This window comes from Macaca nemestrina, chromosome 2, assembly GCF_043159975.1.
Source record: "Macaca nemestrina isolate mMacNem1 chromosome 2, mMacNem.hap1, whole genome shotgun sequence".
Taxonomy (NCBI): Eukaryota; Metazoa; Chordata; class Mammalia; order Primates; family Cercopithecidae; genus Macaca; species Macaca nemestrina.
Genome location: NC_092126.1, coordinates 112,690,946 through 112,710,802, shown reverse-complemented (window position 1 = coordinate 112,710,802; position 19,857 = coordinate 112,690,946). Strand labels below are relative to the sequence as shown.

At 44.5% G+C, this 19,857-nt stretch overlaps 1 protein-coding gene across 14 annotated transcripts in view; it reads right to left on the bottom strand.

The window, feature by feature from the left end:
- Nucleotides 1-19,857, bottom strand: part of IHO1 (interactor of HORMAD1 1) — an 85,095-nt gene that overhangs the window by 34,828 nt on the left and 30,410 nt on the right. For 5 of the 14 annotated variants that reach the window (XM_011739315.2, XM_011739319.2, XM_071091709.1 and 2 more), the window contains 2 exons: nt 9,594-9,768; nt 4,479-4,642 (listed from right to left, as the gene is read on the bottom strand). In XM_011739315.2, the coding sequence (XP_011737617.1) occupies nt 4,479-4,642; nt 9,594-9,768 (339 nt within the window). Of the gene's footprint in view, nt 1-3,076; nt 3,553-4,478; nt 4,643-9,593; nt 9,769-12,654; nt 13,831-13,860; nt 14,109-19,857 lie in introns of those variants that run through there. The other 9 variants (XM_071091710.1, XM_071091711.1, XM_071091714.1 and 6 more) reach the window with 7 other exon arrangements.

Below are 19,857 nucleotides of genomic sequence, written 5' to 3'. Positions count from 1 at the left end.
TCGATCTCCTGACCTAGTGATCCGCCCGTCTCGGCCTCCCAAAGTGCTGGGATTACAGGCTTGAGCCACCGTGCCCGGCCTATATGTAAATATTAATATGAAAATATTAATTTCTAATGAAAAAGAAGCTATCACAGTTATTCCTCAACTATACATCCTACTCTTTCTTTTTTTTTGAGACTGAGTCTCGCTCTGTTGCCCAGGCTGGAGTGCAGTGGTGCCATCTCAGCTCACTGCAAGCTCCGCCTCCTGGGTTCATGCCATTCTCCTGCCTCAGCCTCCCGAGTAGCTGGGACTACAGGCGCCCGCCACCATGCCTGGCTAATTTTTTGAATTTTTAGTAGAGACGGGGTTTTACTGTATTAGTAAGGATGATCTCGATCTCCTGACCTTGTGATCTGCCAGCCTCGGCCTCCCAAAGTGCTGGGATTACAGCCGTGAGCCACCACGCCTGGCCACATCCAACTCTTAAAAAAAGACTCACACAGGGGCCGGGTATGGTGGCTCACACCTGTAATCCCATCACTTTGGGAGGCCAAGGCCGTTGGATCACCTGAGGTCAGGAGTTTGAGACCCCATCTGTGCTAAAAATAAAAATATATTAGCCAGGCATGGTGCCATGCGCCTGTGGTCCCAGCTACTTGGGAGGCTGAGGCACGAGAATCGCTTGAACCCAGGTGGTGGAAGTTGCAGTGAGCCAAGATCGTGTCACTATACTCCAACCTGGGCAACAGAGTGAGATTCCATCTCAGTAAACAAAACAAAACAAAAACCAAAGAATTCATACATTGTATGATGAAAACTCACGGACATGAACAGAAGATCAACAGACACTGGGGCCTAGTTGAGGTGAAGGGTGGAGGAAGGAGAGGATCAGAAAAAAAATAGCTATTGAGTACTATGCTTAGTACCTGGGTGATGAAATAATCTGTACAACAAACCTCTGTGACAAGAGTTTACCTATGTAACAAACCTGCACATATACCCCTGAACCTAAAAGTTTAAAAAAATTCAAAAAAATTTTTTGAATGTAAAATTTAAAAGATTTCATGCATTCTATTCTTTTTTGTTGTTGTTTTGTTTTTTTGCTTGTTTGTTTGAGATGTAGTTTCACTCTTGTCACCCAGGCTGTAGTACAATGGTGCAATCTAGGCTCCCTGCAACCTCTGCCTCCTGGGTTCAAGTGATTCTCCTGTCTCAGCCTCCCGAGCAGCTGGGATTATAGGCACTCGCCACTGTGCCCGGCCGCATTCTATTCTAGACTCTAAAATTAAAGTTGTCCAACTTCCTAATCCTGATGATTTGAAAAGAAAAATCAGGGGGCAGATGTTTAGAAAAATAAGTGTAACCTTACTTGAATATTACATTTCTCTTACAAATCCTCTAGTTTTTATTTTTCAGAGAGAAAAAAATTGTGGTAGGGCCGGGCGCGGTGGCTCAAGCCTGTAATCCCAGCACTTTGGGAGGCCGAGGCAGGCGGATCACAAGGTCAGGAGATCGAGACCACAGTGAAACCCCGTCTCTAATAAAAATACAAAAAATTAGCCGGGCGCGGTGGCGGGCGCCTGTAGTCCCAGCTACTCAGGAGGCTGAGGCAGGAGAATGGCGGGAACCCGGGAGGCGGAGCTTGCAGTGAGCCGAGATCGCGCCACTGCACTCCAGCCTGGGCAACAGCGTGAGACTCCATCTCAAAAAAAAAAAAAAAAAAAAAAAAAAAAAAAAATTGTGGTAGACTATATGCAAATCTACCACAAATCACACTGACGAGAAGGCAATTAAGAATAACTAGAAGGCCAGGTATGGTGGCTCATGCCTGTAATCCCAGCACTTTGGGAGGTCGAGGTGGGAGGATTGCTTGAGCCCAGGAGTTCAAGACCAGCCTGGACAACATAGTGAGACACCATCTCTGGAAAAAAAAAATTAGGTGGGCACGGTAGTGTGTGCCTCTGATCGAAGCTACTTGGGAAGCTAAGGTGGGAAGACTGTGGTGGCTCATGCTTGTACTCCCAGCACTTTGGGAGACCGAGGTGGGCAGATCACCTAAGGTCAGGAGTTTGTGACCAGCCTGGCCAACATGACGAACCCAGTCTCTACTGAAAATACAAAAATGAGTTGGGCATGGCAGCATGTGCTTGTGATCCCAGCAACTCAGGAGGCTGTGGCAGGAGAATCACTTGAACCCAGAAGGCAGATGTTTCAATGAGCCAAGATTGTGCCAATGCACTCCAGCCTGGACAATAAGATTGAAACTCCATCTCAGAAAAAAAATAATAATAAAATAAATAATAATAATAATAATAATGGTCGGGCGTGGTGGCTCACGCCCATAATTCCAGCATTTTGGGAGGCTGAGGTGGGTGGATCACCTGAGGTGAGGAGTTTGTGACTAGCCTGGCCAACATGGTGAAACTCTGTCTCTACTAAAAATACAAAAATTAGCCGGGCGTGGTAGCGAGTGTCTGTAATCCCAGCCACTTGGGTGGCTGAGGCAGGAGAGTCGCTTGAACCCAGGAGGCGGAGGTTGCAGTGTGCTGAGACTGCACCATTGCACTCTAGCTTGGGCAACAGGAGCAAAATACCATCTCACACACAAAAAAATGATAGTAATATAGACGAACTTCAAAGGGAAGAGTGCTATGAAATGGTTAATTTATGTGTCAATTTGACTTGGCTAAGAGATGCCTAGATAGTTGGTATGTTTGTGAGAGTCCTTCTGTAAGAGATTAGCATTTAGGCTGGGCACAGTGGCTCAGCCTATAATCCCAGTACTTTGGGAGGCTGACATGGGAGGATCTCTTGAGGTCAAGAGTTCAAGACCAGCCTGGATAACAGAGTGAGACCCTGTCTCTACAAAAAATAAAAAATTAGCCAGGCATGGTGGCACATGCCTATGGTCCCATGTACTAGGAAGGCTGAGGTGGGAGGATCACTTGAGCTCAAGAGATTGAGGCTGCAGTGAGCCATGATCTTGCCACTGCACTCCAGCGTGGGTGACAAGAGTGAGACCCTGTCCCAAAATACTAAAAAAAAATACCCAAAAATTGGTAGACTGAGTAATAAAGAAGATTGCCCTCACCTGTGTGGGTGGGCATCATTCAATCTTGCGAAGGTCCAAATAGAACAAAAAGGCAAAGGAAGTGCAAATTCACTCTTCTTCATCTGGAACATCCAACTTCTCCTGCCCTTGGACATCAGAGCTCCTGGTTCTCAGGGCTTTGGAGTCAGACTAAATTGCACCATTCTCTTTCCTGGTTCTCTAGTTTACAGATGGCAGACTGTAGGACTTCTTAGCCCCCATAATCTCATGAACAAATTTTTACAATAAATCAATCTATAGGCTGGGCGTGGTGGCTCACACCTGTAATCCCAGCACTTTGGGAGGCTGAGGCAGGCAGGTCACGAGGTCAAGAGTTCGAGACCTGGCCGGGCGCGGTGGCTCAAGCCTGTAATCCCAGCACTTTGGGAGGCCGAGGCGGGCGGATCACAAGGTCAGGAGATCGAGACCACAGTGAAACCCCGTCTCTACTAAAAATACAAAAAATTAGCCGGGCGCGGTGGCGAGCGCCTGTAGTCCTAGCTACTCAGGAGGCTGAGGCAGGAGAATGGCATGAACCCAGGAGGCGGAGCTTGCAGTGAGCCGAGATCGCGCCACTGCACTCCAGCCTGGGCAACAGCGTGAGACTCCGTCTCAAAAAAAAAAAAAAAGAGTTCGAGACCATCCTGGCCAGCATGGTCAAACTCCGTCTCTACTAAAAATACAAAAATTACCCGGGCATGGTGGCAGGCGCCTGTAGTTCCAGCTACTCAGGAGGCTGAGGCAGGAGAATCGCTTGAACCTGGGAGGTAGAGGTTGCAGTGAGCCAAGATTGTGCCACTGCACTCCAGCCAGATGACAGAGCAAGACTCTGTCTTAAAAAAAAAAACACGGCCGGGCGCGGTGGCTCACGCCTGTAATCCCAGCACTTTGGGAGGCCGAGACTGGCAGATCATGAGGTCAGGAGATTGAGACCATCCTGGCTAACACGGTGAAACCCCGTCTCTACTAAAAAATACAAAAAACTAGCCGGGCGAGGTGGCGGGCGCCTGTAGTCCCAGCTACTCAGGAGGCTGAGGCAGGAGAATGGCGTGAACCTGGGAGGCGGAGCTTGCAGTGAGCTGAGATCCGGCCACTGCACTCCAGCCTGGGTGACAGAGCGAGACTCCGTCTCAAAAAAAAAAAAAAAAAAAAAAAAAAAAGCCACACAAAAAAAATCAATCTATATTTCTCTCTCTTCCTCTTTCTCTCCCTCTTTCTTGGTGTGTCTGTGTCTGTGTGTGTCTGCGTGTGCATGTGTGTGTGTAAGTCCTATGGTTTGGTTTCTCTGGAGAACTCTATTGTTGTGCTATTATGCTAAAATTGAATTATTTAATTACTGACACTCTGTCTTGTTTTACTCAGAAAAGATGAGTTGTCTCATCCATTTGAAAGGTTTACATACCTGTCATATTTGTCTTTTGCCCTTTTCTTTTTCTCCTCAAACTGTTCCAAGAGGCCTTTTGATTTTCCAACTGACAAAGGAGGAGGAAATAAACCTCCATCTTTTATATCTCCTCCAAACAGCTGGGGCTTTGTCTGGTACTTTGTGAAAATGCTAGGTTCACCCTGTTAAATGAAAAAATATATAGCATTTGACACACAAAAATATTTATAGCATTCACTATTTTCTGTACAATGCAGAGTCACATTTAAGTGAAAACCATATTGCTGTAACGTAATATAGCAAGTAGTATTTCCATTTTATTTTTGTATATACCAGAAAATTATATTTAAAATAAAGCAACTGATTTTATTAATATAGATTTTGCCTTACCAGCCCAGAGAGATTTTAAATGTCAACTAAAATAGCTTAGAATCAACTGCACAAATTTACAGGCAAGAACAGAGAACCATTTATGCTATTGCTGAGATGATGTGCTGAAGTTTTCAGAATCATAATTTTAACTCAAATTGCTGTTGCTCAGCCGCTAGTGAACTAAACTCATATTGGTAAGTTTGATGTGGACCAGACAGTGGGCATGCTGACACATGGTGAGCCACTTTCTGCATTCTTAGGCAAAACTCTGAAACATTCAGGGAGGTCATTTATTCCTTCATATCACTAGATACCAATTTTTGTACTGAAATACTTATTTCAGAGCATACTTTACTAACTTAAAGCACCGACTGGCTGGGCACGGTGGCTCACGCCTGTACTCCCAACACTTTGGGAGGCCGAGGTGGATGGATTGGATCACAAGGTCAAGAGTTCGAGACCGGCCTGACCAATATGGTGAAACCCCGTCACTACTAAAAATACAAAAATTGGTCAGGTGTGGTGGCTCATTCCTGTAATCCCAGCACCTTGAGAGGCCAAGGCAGGTGGATCACCTGAGGGCAGGAGTTTGAGACCAGCCTGCTCAACATGGCAAAACCCTGTCTCAAGTAAAAATACAAAAAATTAGCCAGGCATGTTGGCAGGCGCCTGTAATCCCAACTACTCAGGAGGCTGAGGCAGGAGAATCACTTAAACACAGAAGGAGGAGGTTGCAGTAAGCCGAGATTGCGCCACTGCATTCCAGCCTGGGCGACAAGAGCAAAACTCCATCTCAAAAAACAAAAACAAAAACAAAAATTAGCCGGGCATGGTGGCGCACACCTGTAATCATAGCTACTCGGGAGTCTGAGGCAGGAGAATCACTTGAACCCGGGAGGAGGAGGTTGCAGTGAGCCGAGATCATGCCACTGCCCTCCAGCCCAGGTGACAGAGCATGACTCTGTCTCAAAAAAAAAAAAAAAAAAAAAAGCACCAACTTAATCTTATTTGTTAAGTCCTTATTTGATGCACGTAAGTCTGTACATAAAACTTGAGCCCAGGCTGGGCACAGTGGCTCATGCCTGTAATCCCAGCACTTTGGGAGGCTGAGGCAGGCAGATCACCTGAGGTTGGGAATTCAAGACCAGCCTGACCAACATGGAGAACCCTGGCTCTACTAAAAATACAGTATTAGCCAGGCACAGTGGTGCTTGCCTGTAATCCCAGCTACTCAGGAGACTGAGGCAGGAGAATTGCTTGAACCTGGAAGGCAAAGGTTTCGGTGAGCTGAGATTGTACCATTGCACTCCAGTCTGGGCAACAAGAGCAAAACTCCGTCTCAAAAAAAAAAAAAAACCTTGGAGCCCAGGAGTTCAAGACCAGCCTGGGCAACATGGCTAAACCCCATGCCTACAAAAAATATAAAAATTAGCAGGTGCGGCTGGGCACAGTGGCTCATGCCTGTAATCCCGGCACTTTGGGAGGCTGAGGCGGGTGGGTCATGAAGTCAGGAGATCGAGACCATCCTGGCTGACATGGTGAAACCCTGTCTCTACTAAAAATACAAAAATTAGCTGGGCATGGTGGCACACGCCTATAGTCCCATCTACTCAGGAGGCTGAGGCAGGAGAATCTCTTGAACCCAGGAGGCAGAGGTTGCAGTGATCTGGGATCGTGCCCCTGCACTCCAGCTTGGCGACAGTGAGATTCCCTCTCAAAAAAAAAAAAAAAAAAAAAAAAAAAAACATTAGCCAGGTGTGGCCGGGCACAGTGGCTCACACCTGTAATCCCAGCACTTTGGGAGGCCAATGCAGGTGAATCACTTGAGGTCAGGGGTCCAAGACCAGCCTAGCCAAGAAAGTGAAACCCTGTCTCTACTAAAAATACAAAAATTAGCCGGGCATGGGGGCAGGCACCTGTAATCCCAGCCACTCAGGAGGCTGAGGCATGATAATTGCTTGAACCCAGGAGACAGAGGTTACAGTGAGCTGAAATTACACTGAAGCAGGAGATGTAAAGAGAAAAACAACGGTGGCTCAAGCCTGTAATCCCAGCACTTTGGGAGGCCGAGATGGGCGGATCATGAGGTCAGGAGATCGAGACCATCCTGGCTAATACGGTGAAACCCCGTCTCTACTAAAAAATACAAAAAACTAGCCGGGCGAAGTGGCGGGTGCCTGTAGTCCCAGCTACTCGGGAGGCTGAGGCAGGAGAATGGCGTGAACCCGAGAGGAGGAGCTTGCAGTGAGCTGAGATCCGGCCACTGCACTCCAGCCTGGGTGACAGAGCGAGACTCCGTCTCAAAAAAAAAAAAAAAAAAAAAAAAAGAGAAAAACAAGTTTTCTCTTGGTGAGCTGACTCACTCCAAGACCTGGCAATAGGAAGCAGAGCTCTGACGGGACTTTGATAACACTATCTGCAAAACCAGAGCCCTCGAGGAATGTGCTCCAGAGCCCCCTCTCCTCTCATTCCCAGGCAAGGGTGGGAAAGCAGGTTTTTCTCTTTTCCTAACTTCCCCCTCCCCTTTGATAATCCTTCCTTAGTGATACCCAAGGTTACTTCACAGAGTTTTACAATTCCTGTTTCTCTTCTGTGCAACATAACAAGGTCACAAGACGAGCTTGAGTAAGATATGTACCAGATGCAAAGCCTGCTTTAGTTTGATAAGTTCCTGTTTTCTTTCCAATGCAGCTGCAAGGTCATGAGCTATGCTAGGGTGATGAAACCCATCACTGTTTGATTAACTGCCTTTGTTCTGCTTCTGTATGCCCACTTGCCTGCACTATAAACTTCATGCCACCAAATACCCACCACGCCATTCAAACTGGCCAATCCCCTTTCAGAAGTGTGTATAAAAGTCAAGCCCTGTTTTGTTCAGGTCTCAGCCTTTTGGATGCGAATCCGCTGAGCCAGTGCACACCTTAATAAAATCCTCCTGTTTCACCCATTTGGTCTCTCTGGTCCTCTGATTCCTGCCACAGCACCACTGCACTACAGCCTAGGCGACAAAGTGAGACTCTGTCTCAAAAACAAAACAAAACAAAACAAACCTACATTTAGTTATAGGTGTCTCCAGAATAAAAAATGTTTTTGACTCACAAAAAAGACAGGTTGATCTCAAAAAATCAGGCTGGGTATGGTGGCTCACACCTGTAATCCCAGCACTTTGGGCAGCCTAGGTGAGCAGATCATCTAAGGTCAGGAGCTCAAGATCAGCCTGCCAACATGGCAAAACCCCATCTCTACTAAAAACACAAAAATCAGCCTCCCCAGTAGCTGGGATTATAGGTGTGTGCCACCACACACCTGTTTTTGTGTGTGGTGGCACACACCTATAATCCCAGCTACTGGGGAGGCTGAGGCAGGAGAATTGCTTGAACCTGGGAGGCAAAGGTTGCAGTGAGCCGAGATCATGCCACTGGACCTCGGCCCAGGTGACACAGCAAGACTCTGTCTCAAAAGAAAGAAAGAAAGAAAGAAAGACAGAAAAAGGAAAGAAAGAAAGAGACAGAGAGAGAGAGAAAAAGGAAGGAAGGAAGGAAGGGAGGAAGGGAGGGAGGGAGGGAGGGAGGGAAAGAAAGAAAGGAAGGAAGGAAAGATCAATCTCAAAAAATCAAGGATTCAAGAGACTCTGTTCCTCATTCTGGCCTTTACTCACTAACCTAGGCCTCAGAATCCTTATCTCCTTCTTCTTCAAGGACATAATGTAGTATAGTTCACTAAAGTATACAAATTACATGAAGTTTATTATTTTAAAAGGTCTGTCTAAAATAAAATGTTATTTATTTCTATTTTATGAAAACTCTTTTTACTTATTAAATTCTCACAAACAATAGTATGACTAGCCTTAGGCAAATATATATACATATATAGAATATGTATATATACATATTCTAGAAGTGGCCAAGGGATTGACGCTATTTTATGTTGCTTTGTAATAGAAGAAACTGCAAATATAAATGTTGCCATTTCAGACTATTAAGTCAAATGAGTCACTAATCAAGCACAAATCCTTTTAGAAGACTAATCCTTACAGATGTACAATTTTAAAATATACTCCAACAGAATAAGTTATTTTTTTAAGGCTAGAAAATAAGTATTGGCTGTTGGGTTTTTTTGTTTTGTTTGTTTTGAGACAGAGTCATGCTCTGTCTCCCAGACTAGAGTTCAGTGGTTTGATCTTGGCTCACTGCAACCTCCGCCTCCTGAGATCGAGAAATTCTCTGCCTCAGCCTCCCGAGTAGCTGGGATTACAGGTGCCTGCCACCACACCTGGCTAATTTTTGTATTTTTAGTAGAGGCGGGGTTTCACCATCTTGGCCAGGCTGGTCTTGAACTCCTGACCTTGTGATCCACCTGCCTCAGCCTCCCAAAGTGCTGGGATTACAGGCGTGAGCCACCATGCCTGGCCTTGTTTTTTTGTTTGTTTTTTTGAGACAGGGTCTCACTCTGTCACCCAAGCTGCTGTACACTGGCAGAATCCTGGGTCACTGCAGGCTTGACTTCCTGGGCTCAAGCAATCCTCCTACCTCAGCTACCACACTCAGCTAATTTTTGTACTTTTTGTAGAGATGGGGTTTTGCCATGTTGCCCAGGCTGGTCTCAAACTCCTGGGCTCAAGGGATCCACTCGCCTCAGCCTTCCCAAGTGCAGGGATTACAGGTGTCAGCCATTGCACCTGGCCAGAATAAGTATCCTTTATAGTTTATCTCCATAATAACTGTGAAATATGTGCAGAGCAATTCTGGTAACCAGACTCACCTCCAGAGAATTCTGTTGTGACTGTTTTGAATGTCTCAAGTGGGCACCGAAGTCCAAGGGTGCTGATAGGGTTTCTGAATTTTCTGGACAGAACTGAGATCCAAAGAGGAACTGGGAATCACTGAGACTGGAATAATCATTTTGATTATTATTCCAGTTGGATAACTTCTTGTTCCTGAAATTAAGCAAAAAAAGTGTATCAAATGGACAAATATCCTGAACAAATGAAATCATAGTTCACAGCTGTCCATTTGAGAATATTTTGGGCAGAGTGATAGCTTGTTCTGACCTTCAAGTCCCCTGTATATTGTCAGTACAATGAAACACAAAGAAACACAAGGAAATTCTGAGTACCACACATTTTTATTAAAATCTGGGAACAACCAGATGGAAACTCAAACAGAAAAGACTGACATCGTCATTCTTTGTATAACAGCATTCTAGGCTACAACACCATATTGGAAATTACAGTTCATAAAATTGTAGAGATTAAGAGAATGTTATCATTTTATTTTATTGTTTTGAGACAGGGTCCTACTCTGTCACCCAGGCTGGAGTGCAGTGGCGTGATCTCAGCTCATGGCAGCCTCAGCCTCCTGGGCAGCTAGGACTATAGGTATGTGCTACCACGCCTGGCTAATTTTTGTATTTATAGTCGAGATGGGGTTTTACCATGTTGACCAGACTGATCTTAAACTCCTGTCCTCAGGTGATCTGCCCATCTCAGCCTCCCAAATTGCTGGGATTACAGGCGTGAGCCACTGTGCAGGGCCAAGAATGTTATTTTAATTTTTTTTGAGACAGAGTCTCGCTCTGTTGCCCAGGCTGGCATGCAGTGGTGCAATCTTGGCCCACTGCAACCTCCACCTCCCAGGTTCAAGCCATTCTTCTGCTTGAGCTCCTGAGTAGCTGAGATTACAGGCACCTGCTATCACATGTGGCCAATGTTTGTATATTTAGTAGAGACGGGGTTTCACCATGTTGGCCAGACTGGTCTCTCGAACACCTGACCTCAGGTGATCTGCCCACCTTACCCTCCCAAAGTGCTGGGATTACAGTGATGAGTCATTGCACCTGGCCAAGAATGTTATCTTTTTAAAAGATCAATCTGTTCATCATTAAAATAGATAAATAAAATAAGGTACATGCATTAGCTGATTCAGCAGCCATGAGTATTAAGTTAAATTTATATATAATCAGCCAGGCACTGTGGCTCACGCATGTAATCTCAGTGCTTTGGGAGTCCGAGGCAGGCAGATCATGAGGTCAGGAGATCGAGACCATCCTGGCTAACACAGTGAAACCCCGTCTCTACTAAAAAATACCAAAAAAATTAGCCAGGAGTGATGGCGGGTGCTTCTAGTCCCAGTTACTCAGGAGGCTGAGGCAGGAGAATGGCGTGAACCCAGGAGTCAGAGCTTGCAGTGAGTCGAGTTTGTGCCACTGCACTCCAAGCCTGGGCAACAGAGCAAGACTCCTTCTCAAACAAACAAACAAAAAAAGATTTATATATAATCACATGGGATTTTGAGACTTCTCAAAAACATAGTTTTGAGTACAAGAAAAGGTAAAAACTGAATGAACTTGGCCAGGCACGGTGGCTCATGCCTGTAATCCCAGCACTTTGGGAGCCAAGGCGGGCAGATCATGAGGTTAGGAGTTCGAGACAAGCCTAGCCAACATGGTGAAACCCCGTCTCTACTAAAACTACAAAAATTAGCCAGGTGTGGTGGCAGGCACCTATAATCCTAGCTACCTGGGAGGCTGAGGCTGAAGAATCACTGGAACCCGGGAGGCAGAGGTTGCAGTGAGCTGAGATTGCACCACTACACTCCAGCCTGGGCAATAGAACGAGACTCAGTCTCAAAAAACAACAACAAAAAATAATTTACTCTATTACAGATCATTTATATAAATTTTTAAACCTACATTATACACACCAAACAATTATGTAATTGAGTATATAGAAGGTAACTGGAGGGTACACATTAATTCTAGAGTGTGTGCCTACAGAGAAGGAACAGAGCAGGGCTGAAGGGAGAGAAGGAGCCATAATAAAACAATCACAGATAGACCTTGTTGTGGACTGAATGTGTCCCCCAAAAATTCACATGTTGCTATGATGGTATCATCATAACAACCCTGATATGACAATATTTGGAAATGGGTTCATTAGGAGGTAATGAGCATTAGATGAAGTCATGAAGATATGGCTCTTATGATAGGATTGGTGTCCTCATAAAAAGAGACACCAGAGGCTGGGCACGGGGGCTCATGCCTGTAATCCTAGCACTTTGGGAGGCCGAGGTGGGCGGACTACCTGAGCTCAGGAGTTTGAGACCAGCCTGGGCAACACTGTGAAACCCTATCTCTACTAAAATACAAAAAAAAAAAAAAAGAGGCACCCACTGGCCATGGTGGTGTGCAATTGTACAGTCCCACCTACTTGGGAGGTGAGGCAGGAGAATTGTTTGAATCAGGGAGTTGGAGGTTGCAGTGAGGTGAGATTGTGCCACTGCACACCAGCCTAGCAAGAGAGTGAGACTCCGTCTCAAAAAAAAAAAAAAAAAAAAAAAAAAAAAGATACCTCTATAACAATTTGTGTTACTTAACATTGTTGCATAACTTGAGAAAACACGCTTTTCCTTTCTTTCCTCTTTTTTTTTTTGAGACAGAATTTCACTCTCGTTGCCCAGGCTGGAGTGCAATGGTGTGATCTTGGCCCACTGCAACCTCCATTTCCTGGTTTCAAGCGATTCTCTGGCTTCAGCCTCCTGAGAAACTGGGATTACAGGCATGCACCACCATGTCTGGCTAATTTTTGTATTTTTAGTAGAGATGGGGTGCCAAGATCAGCTCAGTCATGGAGACCCTAACCCAGTGGCACTAGAGGAATTAAAGACACACAACAGAAATATAGAGCGCAAAGTGGGAAATCAGGGGACTCACAGCCTTCAGAGCTGACAGCCCTGAACAGAGTTTGACACACATATTTATTGACAGCAAGCCAGTGACAAGCATTATTTCTATAGCTTATAGATTAACTAAAAGTATTCCTTACGGGAAACAAATGGATGGGCTCTGGCTAGTTATCTGCAGCAGGAACATGTCCTTAAGGCCCAGATTGCTCATGCTATTGTTTGTGGCTTAGGAATGCCTGGAAGCAGTTTTCCGCCCTGGGTGGGTCAGGTGTTCTTTGCACTCATTCCAGTAAACCCGCAACCTTAAGCATGGGTGTCATGGCCATCACGAACACGTCACAGTGCTGCAGAGATTTTGTTTATGGCCAGTTTTGGGGCCCATTTATGGCCAGATCTGGGGGCCTGTTCCCAACATGTCCCCCTTTTTTGTTTGGCAAAGCAATAAAAGCAAAGGCAGCTTTGTCATGGTGAGCTAATTCTTGCAGGAGTTAAGACCCGCATCTGCAGACTATACAAAGATAAACAACACAGATTAAAGCACAATCATCATTGAAATCACAGAGCCTCCAAGTGTCTTTATCTATTTTAATGGGTTAATAGCTGCTAATCTCTCTGCAGCTCTTTCAAGCACTCCAGTTCCTGGCATTAAGGTCAGGTGTGCCTGGGAAGCTTTAAATATTTGTTCTTTTAATTTTGCAATATCCAAAGACAAGTCTGTAGAGTGTCCTTCTAGATGCTTTTTTATTCTTTTCCAAATTTTGATCTTATTTAAGAGCCATTAATAGTTTCCACAAATCCTTATGTTTAGCTCCTACAGTGGGCCATATCATTTGAGGTTGAGGTACCACGGTAGCGCCATGTTTACAGATAATAGGAACTCTTGCCATCTTTCTTACCCATTTCTACCATCTGACCATTTTGTTTAAATCAGCTGAACATAGTGTGGCCATGGCATGCTGACTGAGAGGTGCAATTCAAGCTAAACATCTCCTTAGGGGACCAATCAATAATGATTCCATAGGAATCATTGCACAGCACCTCTGCCTGTTCTGCAATGCAATCTTCCCAAATAAGTACATTCATTATTTCTGGCCAGGTCCAATTCTGTTTACAAATAGGTTTTTGAGGGCAGTATGCCTCAATTATAGGAGCATATTTATTATGGTAAATACTGAGACCAGAAAGTATGTGTAAATGTGTCATAGAGTGATCACATCCAGGCATTATTGCCAGCCAAAACTGATAAATATGCCCAATCAGTATAATTGTTCTGTGTCAGCCCTTGTTGAAGGAATACTCACAGCAATGGTGATCACCACTATCATAGCTATCATTGAATTACTAACTGTGACTGGTGTCCTGCTTTCCTAAGGTTTTCTTCTGCCATCTGTGACAGCTTCTTGATCTGTCCCCAGGTAGGTGGCTGTGTTCAACAGGTGTTGCTCGTGACACTTGGGGTCCTCCTCAGCATCAGTCTCAACATGGCTGCAACTGGTGGGTTTTGGGATCCTCCCCAAACCTCTTCCTGGGTATCTGGCTCATAGTTAAGACTTCAACTGTCTCAAAGGCACCCAAATTGGCTGTTGATTCTGTCCTGGAGAAACACAAGCATAACCTCTACCCCAAGTTATTATTTTACCTATTTCCCAACTTTTTCTTATCAGATCTCTCCACCAAACCAGTTGTTCTGCTTCTGTCTTTGCAGCTAGTTTCTTTTTTTTTTTTTTTTTTTTTTTTTTTTTTTGAGACCGAGTCTCGCTCTGTCGCCCAGGCTGGAGTGCAGTGGCCGGATCTCAGCTCACTGCAAGCTCCGCCTCCTGGGTTCACGCCATTCTCCTGCCTCAGCCTCCCGAGTAGCTGGGACTACAGGCGCCCGCCACCTCGCCCGGCTAGTTTTTTGTATTTTTTTAGTAGAGACGGGGTTTCACCGTGTTAGCCAGGATGGTCTCGATCTCCTGACCTCGTGATCTGCCCATCTCAGCCTCCCAAAGTGCTGGGATTACAGGCGTGAGCCACCGCGCCCGGCGGCTAGTTTCTGTAGATGTTGTTCAGGGGCTGATACCATCTGGCCTTTAGGCAGGCTCAAAAAAATTTAAAGTCAATAATGCTAGATTAAATTGTATATGGGGTGACCCATAGTCCCTGTTTCTCCCCTTTTGCTTTTGCAACTACTGCTTCAGGGAGAGATTCATTCTTTCTACTATGGCTTGTCCTTGAGAATTATATGGAATGCCAGTAATGTGTTTAATATTCCATAGAGAGAAGAATGTAGCTAGAGCTTGGCTAGTATAGCCTGGGCATTATCTGTTTTAATAGAAGCTGGAATGCCCATCACTGCAAAATACTGCAAAAGGTGACGTTTAACACAGGCAGAAGACTCTCCTGATTGGCATGTAGCCCAGACAAAGTGAGAAAAGGTGTCCACACATACATGTGTATAAGATAGTCTCCCAAATGAGGAAACATATGTGACATCCATTTGCCAAAGAGAATTAGGTTCCAATCCTTGAGAATTAACTCCTGTAAAAGATGAGGAATGTACCATTTGGTAAGTTGGGCATCACTGCATGATAGCTTTAGTTTCTTTCCAGGTAATGCTGTATCTGTGTTTGAGACCAGAGGCATCAACATTGGTTAAATTGTGAAAGTGTTTGGCATTCGATATTGCAGTAGCAACTAGGCAATCAGTCATTTGATTCCCTTCAGTTAAAAGTCCTGGGAGAGGCATATGAGCCCTAATATGAGTGATGTAAAAAGGGTTCCTCCTACTCCTAACTGCTGTTTGTAATTGGGTAAATAAAGTTATCAGTTGTTCATCTGTATGAAATCGTAACTGAGCATTTTCAATTAATTGTCTGGAATGAACCACAAAGAATCCAAAATCACATTAATAAGCATATCATAAACAGTCAATACCTCAATTACAGCTACAAACTCTGCTTTTTGAGGTGAAGTATAGGGCATCTGAAAAACTTTACCTTTCGAGCCAGAATAAGTTGTTTTACCATTTGTAGACCCATCTGTAAAAACATTCCCAGCACCTTCAATTGGTTTAAATTTAGTTATTTTAGGGAGAATCCAATTAGTTAATTTCAAAATTTGAAACGGTTTTGTTTTAGGAAAATGATTATCAAGAATACCCACAAAGTCAGCTAAATGGGTTTGCCAAGTAAGACTATTTATAAAAGCTTGCTGTATTTGTGCCTTAGTGAGAGGGACAATAATTTTTCCAAGATCATATCCATGTAATTTAACAATCCAAGTTCTCCCATTTCCCATCATAGTAGCGATTTGATCCAAATAAGGAGTTAGAGTCTGTGAATTAGTATGTGAAAGAAAAAGCCATTCTACTAAGTCGTGCTCTTGGGCAGTAACACCAGTAGGTGAATGATGAGTTGGAAAAATTAGCAAATCTAGAGTCTTCTCTGGATCTATTCTATTTATTTGAGCCTTATGGACTTGCTTTTCAATCAGCTGTAACTCTGTCTCAGCCTCTGTTAATTGTTGAGGGCTAGTGAGACTAGGATCTCCTCTGAAGGTAGAAAATAGATTACTCATGGCATAGGTAGTAATGCCTAGAGCAGGTCGTACCCAATTAATATCCCCTAGTAATTTTTGAAAGTCATTTTATGTTTTCAATTGATCCCTACATATGGTTACTTTCTGTGGCACAATAGTAGTGTCATTTGCTAAGGTCCCCAAGTAGGAGTAAAGGGTATTAGTCTGAATTTTGTCAGAAGCTATAAATAAACCAGTGTGAGAAATTGAATTTTGCAAGCAATCATAACATTGGAGTAATATTTCTTGAGTGGGGGCAGCACAAAATATATCGTCCATACAATGAATAATGTAACACTGAAAATTTTTTATGAGTAGGTTCAATTGCTTGCCCTACATAAGTCTGGCAAATTGTTGGACTGTTTAACATGCCTTGTGGCAACACTTTCCAATGAAAACGCTTAGCAGGCTGCAGGTTGTTTACTGCAGGAATTGTAAATGCAAACCGTTCACAGTCTTGCTCAGCTAAGGGGATAGTAAAGAAACAGTCTTTTAAATCTATGACTATTAAAGGCCAGTTTTTTGGAATCATAGCAGGAGAAGGCAATCCTGGCTGTAATGTCCCCATAGGTTGTGTAACTGAATTAATGGCTCCTAAGTCAGTTAATATACTCCATTTACCTGATTTTTTCTTAATAACAAAGAGTGGAGAATTTCAAGGGGAAAATGTTGGAGTTATGTGTCCTTTTTTCTAATTGTTCAGTAAGCAAGTCCTCTAAAGCCTCCAGTTTCTCTTTACTTAGTGGCCATTGTTCTATCCAAATTGGCTTATCTGTTAACCATTTTAAAGGTATAGGTTCTGGAGGCTTAACAATGGCCGCCATCAAAAATGATATCCTAAACCTTGGCAGGAACTTTGTCTTTCCGCTTGAAGTGGTTCCTTCAAACCTTGCAAATTCTTTCCTAGTCCCATACCAGGGACATACCCTGTTTCATGCATCATACGTTGACTTTGAGGGCTGTATAATTGCTCAGGAATTAGAACCTGTGCTCCCCATTGTTGTAATAAATCTCTTCCCCATAAATTTATAGGTACAGAAGTTATAATTGGTTGAATAGTCCCGGGTTGTCCATTGGGCCCTTCACAATGCAAAATATAACTGCTTTGATATACTTCAGGGGCTTTACCAACTCCAACTATGTTAAATTGAGCAGGCTGAATTCGCCACGTGGACGGCCAGTGCTGTAGAGAAATGATTGAAATGTCTGCTCCTGTATTTACCAAACCTTTAAATTTTTTCCCTGAATAGTTATTTCACAGGTAGGATGTTTAACAGTAATTTGATTCACCCAATAACCTGCTTTGCCTTATTTGTGCTTCCAAATCCTCCTGTTCATTTAATTTCACTTTTCCCCATTTCTGCATACAGCACAATCAGGAGTTGTGCTATACGCTCTCCTGGCTCTGCTTTCCAGGGAACAGAAGTAAATACAACAATTTGAATTTCCCCATTGTAATCTGAATCAATGACTCCTGTTTGTACTTGCATTCCTTTTAAATTTAAACTAGATCTACCTAGAAGTAATCCTATCATCCCCGCTGGCAAGGGTCCACAGACCCGTTGGAACTTTTTGCAGGGGTTCCCCAGGCAGAAGGCTCACAGCTTTTGTGCAGCATAAATCTGAGAGGTGAAGCTAGCTGAACTTCCTGGGTTGAGTGGGGACTTGGAGAACTTTTCTGTCTAGCTAGAGGATTATAAATGCACCAATCAGCGCTCTGTGTCTAGCTAAAGGACTGTAAATGCATCAATTGGCACTCTGTAAAAACACACCAATCAGTACTATGGGTCTAGCTAAAGGATTGTAAACACACCAATCAGCACTCTGTGAAAATGCACCAATCAGCACTATGTGTCTAGCTAAAGGATTGTAAACGCACCAATCAGCACTCTGTATAAATGCACCAATCAGCACTCTGTGTCTAGCTAAAGGATTGTAAATGCATCAATCAGCATTCTGTAAAATGGACCAATAAGCACTCTGTAAAATGGACCAATCAGCACTCTGTAAAATGGACCAATCAGCTCTCTGTAAAATGGACCAATCAGCAGGATGTGGGTGAGGCCAAATAAGGGAGTAAAAGCTGGCCACCTGAGCCAGCAACAGCAACCTGCTTGGGTCCCCTTCCATACTGTGGAAGTTTTGTTCTTTTGCTCTCCACAATAAATGTTGCTGCTGCTCACTCTTTGGGTCTGCACCACCTTGAAGAGCTGTGACACTCACCACAAAGGTCCATGGCTTCACTCCCAAAGTCAGCAAGACCATGAACCCACCAGAAGGAAGAAACTCCAGAGACATCTGAACATCTGAAGGAACAAACACCGGACATACCATCTTTAAGAGTTGTAACACGGCCGGGCGCGGTGGCTCAAGCCTGTAATCCCAGCACTTTGGGAGGCCGAGACGGGCGGATCACGAGGTCAGGAGATCGAGACCATCCTGGCTAACACAATGAAACCCCGTCTCTACTAAAAATACAAAAAAATTAGCCAGGCGAGGTGGTGGGCGCCTGTAGTCCCAGCTACTCGGGAGGCTGAGGCAGGAGAATGGCGTAAACCCGGGAGGCCGAGCTTGCAGTGAGCCGAGATAGCGCCACTGCACTCCAGCCTGGGCGACAGAGCGAGACTCCGTCTCAAAAAAAAAAAAAAAAAAAAAAAGAGTTGTAACACTCACCGTGAAGGTCCATGGCTTCATTCCTGAAGTCAGTGAGACCAAGAACCCACTGGAAGGAATACATTCTGGACACATTTTGGCGCCCAATGTGGGGCCTTCGCCAAGCGATGAGTACCATCAGACCCCTTTCGCTTGTTACTCTGTCCTATTTTTCCTTGGAAATCAGGGGCTAAATACCAGGCACCTGTCTGCCAGTTAAAGGTGACTAGCATGGCCACCGGAATAAGGACATGGGTGTCAGGCTTTCTAGGAAAGGGCTCTTTAACAACCCCTGACTCTTTGGAGTGGGGAACATTGGTTTGCCTGGAACCAGCTTCTGCTTTTCCTGTACTTCTGGGCTGAGCCAACAGTTGACAGAGATAAAAGTCATTCAGCTCTGGGGTCCTGACAAGTTGGTTGACCCAGCGGCCATGAGTGGAACCCTCAAAGTCATGTCGCCCAAGCAAGACTCGCCCATCTAACCTATCTATCCTGACCCTTTCCTCCTGGGTCCTAATGCTTGTCAGATAAACTTTCTCTAGCCTCTCTTCTCTGAGGCTAGTCCTGCTTCTAAAAACTACTCCCTGTCTCTGGTGTTTTTCTAGTTTCTCCTGTAAGAATGATTTCTAGTATAAACTCCAGGACTCTATTCCCTTCTTAAGGCATCCAGGCTCACCAATCAGAAAGACATAATTTTTGCCCAAAGTCCTGCCATAAGGGGTACTATCTGGAATTTTAGGATCTCTCTTCAGACTAGCAGGCCTAACAAAAGCTATTCCTGAAGCTAGGATATGGGGAGCTTCAGAAATGATATCCTTTCTATTCAAGTAAGGATAAAAGGCGTCACTCTTCCAAACCTGGAGATCCCTCCCTTCCCTCAGGATATGGCCATCCACTTCATTTTGGAGGCTTCACATCTTTGGGTTTTTTTTTTTTGAGACGGAGTCTCACTCTGTTGCCCAGGCTGGGGTGCAGTGGCTGGATCTCAGCTCACTGCAAGCTCCGCCTCCTGGGTTTACGCCATTCTCCTGCCTCAGCCTCCCGAGTAGCTGGGACTACAGGTGCCCGCCACCTCGCCTGGCTAGTTCTTTGCATTTTTTAGTAGAGATGGGGTTTCACCGTGTTAGCCAGGA